The sequence below is a fragment of the Herpailurus yagouaroundi genome, unplaced genomic scaffold (assembly GCF_014898765.1).
Source record: "Herpailurus yagouaroundi ecotype Mexico unplaced genomic scaffold, PumYag 182, whole genome shotgun sequence".
NCBI classification, from domain to species: domain Eukaryota; kingdom Metazoa; phylum Chordata; class Mammalia; order Carnivora; family Felidae; genus Herpailurus; species Herpailurus yagouaroundi.
Window position 1 is genome coordinate 49,328,401 of NW_024412413.1, and position 9,324 is coordinate 49,337,724.

General features: G+C 38.4%; 1 protein-coding gene across 1 annotated transcript; it reads left to right on the forward strand.

Moving 5' to 3' along the window:
- The first annotated feature begins 3,646 nt into the window (after positions 1-3,646).
- Positions 3,647-8,613, forward strand: IFNG (interferon gamma). The gene is made up of 4 exons (XM_040491841.1): positions 3,647-3,830; positions 5,034-5,102; positions 5,198-5,383; positions 7,879-8,613. Exons 1-4 carry the CDS (start codon positions 3,717-3,719, stop codon positions 8,011-8,013), a joined length of 504 nt encoding a protein of 167 aa, XP_040347775.1. The 5' UTR covers positions 3,647-3,716; the 3' UTR covers positions 8,014-8,613.
- Positions 8,614-9,324: the final 711 nt, after the last annotated feature.

Consider the following 9,324-nt stretch of genomic DNA (forward strand, 5'->3'; position numbering starts at 1 on the left):
ATCATAAAAAGGAAATACAATTGTGGTGACAACATTCTGTAGTGACAACCAAAGATTCATATGGTGAGAAATGAAGATCTAATGGAATGTGATATAAGACAAGTTATATAATTTGCAGGAACCAGCACAAAATGAAATGGGGCCCCTTTTAAAAAAAATTATTAGGAATTTTAAAAAGGTAACAAAAGAGCATTTAAGCTAAATGTAGGTTCTTTCAAGCGCAGAGTCTTGGTAGATTGTATCATGTCCATAAAGTTGGGACTGCTGGCATGTCTGAGAATTTTAAAAATCTTATTTGCAGTCTGACTCTTTTTTTGAAGAATTTAAAAAATGACTATTATCTCACAAATTCTGCAGAAAAAAAAAATCCCCAAACCAAAAAGACTGATAGGATGTAATTATTTGGATTCACAAATGTAACACAGTTATAGACACATACAATAATCTTAATAGATATTGATTGATCGGGGGACAGGTAGATTAAAGATCTTAGTTCTAGACTTAGCTGTACATTATCCAGTTGAATGAATTTGAGCACACCACTCTGTTTTTCTGGGTCTTGGTTTACAAATCTAAAAAAGTGAGGGAATAAACCATAGATAATCTCCTTGATTCCTTAATTCTGTGCTGTGCTTCATCATGGTATCAAGAGTTATTAGAGCTTGTATTTTAGTGATATAGTTACTAATCCCAAATATTTGGCCATATGAAAAATATATTCCTAATATATATATATATATATATATATATGTGTGTGTGTGTGTGTGTGATTTTGAATAAGCATTCTCAATTCACAAACTCCCAGATAATATATAATTCCCAATTATCATCCCCAGTATTTTTTTTTAAAGTAGGTTTCATGCCTAGTGAGGAGCCCAGTGTAGGGCTTGAACTCACAACCCTGAGATCAAGACCTGAGCTGAAATCAAGAGTTGGATGCTTAACTGACTGAGCCACCTAGGCACCCCTGGACCCCACTATTCTTAATTCTTCACCCCAACACCATATTCCAGTGGATAAATCAAGGGATGGGCAGGCCCAATTTTTACTCTTTTTCATAAAGTTGGAAATATTCCTTCCAGTAAGTCACAAAGAATTTGGCCGTTGGTTTCCTAGATGGTGGTGAGTGCCGATGGTGTGTCACAAGGTTTTGATAAGCCTTTCTTGTCAGTCTGTCACTTTGTGAGCACATTATCTGGGACGTATTTTTCCTTGAGGAGAGCTACAACAGAACTTGTAATTTCCATACTTTTCACTTGTTTAACATGAGGCTTTTGTCCCACAGATAGGTTTTGATCTTGTTTATTCTTTGGGAAGATAGCCCCTCAAAGAGTTTTCTGGCTTTTGCACATAAAACAAAACATGGAATTGTCCTAGTAAGTAGGGATTGGCTAAAGAGGCATAGCATCATGTTTCCAAAATTAACCATAAATTCTATTTAATTAAAACCCAGCTTCCTACAGGTTAGCTATGATAGCATTGGGATTAGAACTTGAGGGAAAATAACTCAGAGCAGATCTTCAATTAAGCATTCAGGTTCCCACTTATTCAGAACTATGGGTAAATCTCTAGGTGAATATGCTTTTAGGGAACAAACGAGGGTTACAAAAGCAATACAACAATTTCTGGTTTTAGGGAACACAGTCTAACATGGGAGATGACACATAAATCTGAGAATGAGGGGTCAGTGCTCTTACAGAAGTATGAACCAAGGGGGTCTGGCTGACTCAGTCAATAGAGTGAGCGACTCCTGATCTTGGGGTCATGAATTTGAGTCTGACGTTGAGCATAGAGTTTACTTAAAAAAAAAAAGTATGAACCAGGTTCTAAGCCTGAGTAGAGGATATCAGTTTAATTTTAATAAGGATATTTTGGGAGAACCTGTGGAGATAATGGTTTTTATGTGGGGCTTGCATGGATGGGCATCACTCTGAGGAGCAGATGACAGGGAAGGGAACCCAAGGGCAAAGGAATAACATAAGCCAAGGTTCACGCCGTGTTCTTTTTACAAACGACTAATCATCTAACCTGCCTAAAGAACAACACATAACTTTTCTCGAGTGCTTACTGCATGCCAGGCAAAATTCTTAGCAGTTCACATGGATCATGTGATTTAACTTTCAACTGAAGCCTGGAAGGAGGTACTAATAGTCGTCCTGTTTTTTGTTTTTTGTTTTTTTCCAACGTTTATTTATTTTTGGGACAGAGAGAGACAGAGCATGAACGGGGGAGGGGCAGAGAGAGAGGGAGACACAGAATGTGAAACAGGCTCCAGGCTCTGAGCCATCAGCCCAGAGCCTGATGCGGGGCTCGAACTCAGGGACCGCGAGATCGTGACCTGGCTGAAGTCGGACGCTTAACCGACTGCGCCACCCAGGCGCCCCAGTCGTCCTGTTTTAAAGACGAAGAAACTCTCATAGGAGAGTTAAGAAGCTTCCTCCAAATCACATAGCCAGATAGCAGTGGAGCCAGGATTTGAGTCCGTATCCATAAACATAATAGTCCAGGGTTTAGAGCATGCAGGTTGAAATGCAAGGTGGGCTGGAGGGTGGAGGGCTTTCTGTACAATCCTGAGGTGTTTTACTTCAAAAGTATCTTACTGAGGGAGGAGAAAGAATCCTATTTTTTTTATTTTTATTTTTTGTATTCGGAAGGCAAAGAAAAAAAAAGATTCTCCATTATTGTTTATTTGGTTATTAATCGACCATCTAGAGCTATACTGTTCAAAACCGTAGCCTCTAGCCACATGTGGCTACTGAGCATTTGAAATCTGACTTGTCCAAATTGAGACATGCTGTAGGTGTAAAATGAAGGCTGGATTTCTAGGATTTAGTATGACAAAAAAAAGTAAAATATCTGAATAATAATTTTGTGTGTTGGTACATATTAAAACGATATTTTGGATAGATTGGCTTAAATACAATATATCGTAAACATTATTTTTCCCTGTTTCTTTTTACTTTTCTTAAGAAAGCTGCTCGAACACTTTAATTTATCTGTTTACCTTAGATTATATTTCTATTGGGCCCTTTTGGTCCAGGGCAATGCAAAGCTGTGGTAGATATGTCACTAACCAACTTTGCTGGAGGACTTCCTCACCACCTTGGTCTTTGAAACACATTCTTTCCTTGCTTTCTGGTCATTTGCAAGAAAAACTTTAAAAGGCACCCCCTTTGTAAAGGTTGGAGCCCCCCTACAATTTCCTTTTTTACTTCCTCCTGACCACAAACAAACGATCCATGTGCTTTGTGGATGAAAACTCCACATTTTACAAGGGGAAAGGAGAGAGGTGCAAAAAAATTTCCAATCCCTGAATGGTGTGAAGTAAAAGTGCTTTCAAAGGATCCCACAAGAATGGTACAGGTGGGCATAATGGGTCTGTCTCATCGTCAAAAGACCCAGGGAGTTGAAAGGAAACTCTAACTACAACACCAAAATGCCACAAAACCATAGTTATTAATACAAACTAGCATCTCTGCCTATCTGTCACCATCTCATCTGAAAAAAAAAAAAAAAAAAAAAAAACTTGTGAAAATACGTAATCCTGAGGACTTCAGCTAGGTATAAATACCAGCAGCAAAAGGAGATGTAGTACATTTTTCTGATTGTCTGCTGGTCGGCTATTAGAAAAGAAAGATCGGCTAAATCCTTCGGACCTGATCAACTTCATCCCGGAGCTACTGATTTCAACTACTTCGGCCTAACTCTCCGAAACGATGAATTACACAAGTTTTATTTTCGCTTTTCAGCTTTGCATAATTTTGTGTTCTTCTGGTTATTACTGTCAGGCCATGTTTTTTAAAGAAATAGAAGAGCTAAAGGGATATTTTGTAAGTATGACTTTTTAGTAACACTCGCTGTGGTTGAGATGAATGCATGTTGACTTGGAGTTGTGTCTATGATAGACTGCCATCTCTAGGCCATAGTCATCTTGAGGAGACTTGGTGTAATGTTGCCTGTTTACCAGAGGCATTGTTTAACTACATGATCTAGATGTTGTTTTTACCCTCTGCTCAACTTGCTATAGAGATTTAGGGGGCATTCATCAATCTTCCAGAAGATGGGAATAATATGGGTATAAAGGACAGTGATGTCGATAATTTTGTGGTGAGAATCTATTGGATTGCGATGTTGGATAGTGTGCCTATTGAAACAATGACTAGCCATCTAGATGATCAGAGTACGCTGAAAATCAGGAATGATGGTAGCAATGGAAGGTCAGGGTTAGCATGAAGAATGGTAATCTGACATAATTAATGAAAGAATGTGAGGTCCTTAAGTTCGGGCTTAAAAAAAGATTACAAGTGTTTTGCTCCAAAAAATGGTTTCAAAGTTCTACTGCCGCATCTAGATGATCTAGGAATTATTCTTGAACTCAGTCACTCGCTGAGATTTTGTAGGAGTTATAATCTGGCTCCTATTAAAAAGGTTTTCATTTTGTTTTATGAGCTTTTTAAAATTTTATTTATGGTTAATTAAAATAGTTTTTGCATTTCAAAAATTTTGCTATTGGTCCAAAATGTAGCTATTATAACTGTAGCTGGTATACTTAACATTCAAGCATTCACAGGCTATTTATTCTCACATCATCAAATCAAATCTCTCTCTCACACACACACATTTGGAACTATCTTTTAAAGCTGACATAATACCACATAGGAGGGCACAGGTAGATGTTATGAAGACCAGTACCATAGGAGGGCAGTATTTTATAGTGATATGATTTGGCTGAAATTTTTTTTTTTTTTTTTTTTTTTAACTAGGCTTGAAAATACTTTCTTTTCCTTACTATAATTATTTGGGATAATTGAAGTATCACTGGCCTTCTTGAGTTTATTTGTAATATTGCAGATTAAGAGTATACTAGAAAATAAGAAAGCTAAAATAGCATGATGGTCTTTGGTTATATCCAACACAACAGCTTTAATAGTGTTGAAAAGAAAATCAGCGAATATTGTCAGCACTAAAACTTGAAGTGCAGTTTTAGGGAAATTAATGGACTAATTGTAAACCATGTTTCTTTCTTTTTTTAGAATGCAAGTAATCCAGATGTAGCAGATGGTGGGTCGCTTTTCGTAGACATTTTGAAGAACTGGAAAGAGGTAGGCTGGGTATTTCCATTTGGCTGATTTTCTTGTTGCTTATTTTCTGGTGCATAAATTCACATCGACCTCTCTTTGTGATCTTTTCTTCCAAGGAGAGTGATAAAACAATAATTCAAAGCCAAATTGTCTCCTTCTACCTGAAAATGTTTGAAAATCTGAAAGATGATGACCAGCGCATTCAAAGGAGCATGGACACCATCAAGGAAGACATGCTTGATAAGTTGTTAAATACCAGCTCCAGTAAACGGGATGACTTCCTCAAGCTGATTCAAATCCCTGTGAGTTGATCTTAATTCTTTCTTTGGTTTCATTACAGAGGATCTTGCAAAATACCTAATTTCCAGAAAGCTGATCAGCTACTGGGTACAGTTGGTAAAACTGTGAAATGAACCCATGGTCCAAACTCCTCCTTAGTAATTCCATTTGTGCTTTGGGGTAATTTTGCTAAGCCTGTACGGAAATCATTTAATTTTGTGATTTGGGGAAATGTTGGCATTGTCTCTGTAGTGCAAAGGCAGGTGAACGGACAAATCCAGTGAGGAGGAAACAGTGAAGGAGTCGAGGGGAGTATTGGGAAGCACTTCTCTCATTGCCCCTTTTTTTGTGTGAGGGAAATTCTCTTGCTTTGGCTGGGAGGCTGCAGGTCTTAATGGAGAGTGCAGTGGGGAGTAGGGGGTGGGAATGGAGAAGATTTGTGCCCTCCTCCCAGCTTGGCCACCAAGGAACCACGTGACTTCAGATGCCTCACAGGCCTGACTGGTGCTCACTTTCCTCATTCTAGAGAGAGCCTTTTGGGCTCACTCTAATTTCTATGGTCTCCTTTGCTCTAAAACTGTATAATCACATGGATATAAAAAAGGGAAAGAGATAGCAAAAACTATGGCCTTTGAAAAGGCACTAGGGGCATTCCCCTGCCAGGCTCTGGTCAAGCCCTCATATCGTGCAGCCCAAGTAGCGGTAAGAAAGTGTTTTTGTTTTCAGAGAAGAAAATAGAATTTATACCTTATGAAAAAATTGTTCTATCAACTTTTGGATGCTAAACCGTCTCAGCTGGAGACCTCCGTCAGTTCCCAAGCCTTACCTGACGAAAGTGTCTTGAGTCTTAAAGTTATGGCTTCTAGAAGCTGAAAGATAACTTTGAAGCATAAAGATGAATCACATTTTCCAAAATTTTATCTAGGAGACAAAGGCCTCCTGATTCCTCTGGGTGTGGCTTTGATGTAATAGATGTGAATGAGAAAGGGAGGGGTCCGGTGATGACTTACCCTCTCAGGATTTGGCAGCTGTCACTCTTCCTGGGCCTGCCTCTCACTTCTCTCAGATAAGCCCTCTCAGATAAGTGCTTGTTCTTCAGGATCTCTCTAGTCTCAAGGTGGTACAAAAGTGGTTTGGAACATTATCAGACCATTACTCTTGTCCACTGACAGTGTTTTCCAATGTTCAGTGGATCTCCTCCGGCCACATGCTAGAGCCTGAAAAAGTCCTCATTCCTGACCCAGTGCTGCCCCTGGCTTACTGTTCATTCCTGGGTGAATCTCTTAGTTTCTTGGTGATACTTTGAACGCCGGAAAGTAAAATTTATCACTTGCAAACGCAGCTTACAGAAACTTTTTTCTACTCTGCTGTAACTGGGCCTTGAAACAAAATCTGTGGGTCCCGTCCTTCCCGGAAGCTCCAAGCCTCCTGCTTCATGATGGGCGATTTTGAGTGAGCTGTCAACAATTGCATCCTCTTGCTCCATTGCTAACATATTTAAGAATGCTATGTTTTTTAATAATTAGTTCTGAAGCCTAGATCCCCCTAGTTATTCTCAGAAATGTAGCAAGGTGGCCATAGTGTTTCCAGTATTAGAAAGAAAAATCGTGGCAGAGCCAAGATGAAAGTAAATGTTCCCTATTTTATTAAACATGAATTCACCTAAATGGTCCTGTAGGTTAGAGTAAGGAAATAGTTCAGTTTGCCGGGATAGAAAGGTGTAGGGAAATTTGCTGCAATTCCTAATTTTAAACGTTCATACCAGTCATTGATGACTGCCATGTAAATATGATTAGTGTCTATTTTTAATCCCATTGTGGAAGTGATGAGACTGAGCTAATTTGGGGGAGATGAAACATTACAGTATTCATCTGTCCTAGACTTGGTGTTTGCAAAGTACTGAACCTGTATTCATGGTTCTCAAACTTTGGTGAGTAACAGAGGGACCACACAACTTCCTGGGTCTTCTCTGACTTCATGTATCTGGGTCTCTGAGTTCTTCATTAGGTCTCCAGGTTGTTCTACTACATGCCAAAGGTGAGGACCATTGACCTATAGTAACTTATTTGATTAATCAAAGACTAATTAAAGTCCAAGGTGGGTAGAATCGGTAGAGAGCCTAGAGGTGATTGAAATAATCTCCTCATTGTTTCGTTGAGAAAACAGAGGTTCAGAGAGGTTAAGTGACTGGTTCAAAGTCACAGTTATTGCACACACAGGATCCAAACCCACATTTTTTATCACTCCACCTCAAGGCTCTTTTCGCTATATAATTTCGGGAATTCTCTAGCAGTAAATTTAAGGATGTGTCATGTACCCCATCATATTACAGCACAACTGGCAATTTAATTACAGTTTTAGTCTTAAGTGAAGAAACCATCATTGTATATTAAGGTAATAAATTGACAATGAAAATCATTTTTTTTGAAGGAGTAATTCCATTTTCCTGATAGTAATAGCAGAATATCCTGATGGCTTGTATGCCTGATATTATTTTTGCTGCTTTCTTTTCCAACAGGTGAATGATCTGCAGGTCCAGCGCAAAGCAATAAATGAACTCTTCAAAGTGATGAATGATCTCTCACCAGGATCTAACCTGAGGAAGCGGAAAAGGAGTCAGAATCTGTTTCGAGGCCGTAGAGCATCGAAATAATGGTCATCCTGCCTACAATATTTGAATTTTTAAATCTAAATCTATTTATTAATATTTAATATTTTACATTATTTATATGAAGAATATATTTTTAGACTCATCAATCAAAGTATTTATAATAGCAACTTTTATGTAATTAAAGTGACTATTAATATATATATTATTTATAATTCCTGTATCTTGTGACTATTTCACTCAGCCCTCTCCCCTTCTTCCTGACTAACTAGGCAAGATTATGTGATTTCAAGGCTAAATCTCAGGGACCAACTAGGCAGCCAATTTAAATAAGACTCTGTGGGTTGTGCATTTATTTCACTTGATGATACAATGAACACTTATGAATGAAATGATGCCATCCAGTCGCTGCCTATTTGGGAACATGTCTGTGTTATGAGCCACTGCTCTAACGGCATGTCAGACAGCACTTGAATGTGTCAGGCGATATGACTTGTCTCCTGATTAAGAAAATAGCATTTCTTTTCATGCCTGGTGTTTCAGAATATCACTGACAACTATGACTGTACCCAAATGGAAAGTAATTAATTTGTTTAGTTTATGAATATTTAATATATATGAATAAAGTATAATTTCATAACTCTTCATGCTGTGTCAGACTTTGTCTAAGTGAGGACTGGGGTAAATGAGCTATACTCTAAGGAGTTAGTAGGAAGAAAGTCATTTTTTAGCTGTGGAAACCTTAGAGTTGAGTTTAGCCCCAAATGTGGTGTTTCTCTCCACTGGCAATTTGTTGGTTTCCACTGTTCCATGTGGCAGCTATTTGAGTTATCTTTCCAAAATAGAATTTAATTACATTACCATTTACTTTGGAGCTTCTGCCATGGAAAGTAGTCCAAATTGTTTAGCTTGGCACACAAAGATTTATTTCTACACCTTTGTCAACTCCCGACGGCATCCTTTATCTAGGTCTCCCCCATCTCCGCTGTCCACCTTCGGCAAACACCACCGGCTATGGAATAGTGAGTGTGAGCTCTAAGGCGAGGGGTCTGGATTGGAATCTTGGTTCTGCCATTACAAGTCGTGTCACTTTTAATGAATTCTAAGCACCAGTTTCCTTATGTGGGAAAGAAAAATAATTGGGCCTTTCTCATAATCCTGTGGTGAAAGTTCATTCTTTCACTCAAGAAATATTTATTGGAGCAACTACTATGGGTCTGGTGATGTTCTAGAGACTTAAGTTACCATCATGAACAAAACAGACAAAAATTCCTGCCCTTGAAGAATTTCAAATTTAGCAAGGGGGAGACAGATCATAAACCAAATACATAATATGTTAGTAAATTGCATACTATA

Coding starts and splice junctions, on each gene's coding strand:
- IFNG (XM_040491841.1), top strand. CDS start 3,717: ATGAATTACACAAGTTTTATTTTCGCTTTTCAGCTTTGCATAATTTTG. Junction 5,103..5,197: donor TTTTGAAGAACTGGAAAGAG/GTAGGCTGGGTA, acceptor TTTTCTTCCAAG/GAGAGTGATAAAACAATAAT. Junction 5,384..7,878: donor TCAAGCTGATTCAAATCCCT/GTGAGTTGATCT, acceptor CTTTTCCAACAG/GTGAATGATCTGCAGGTCCA.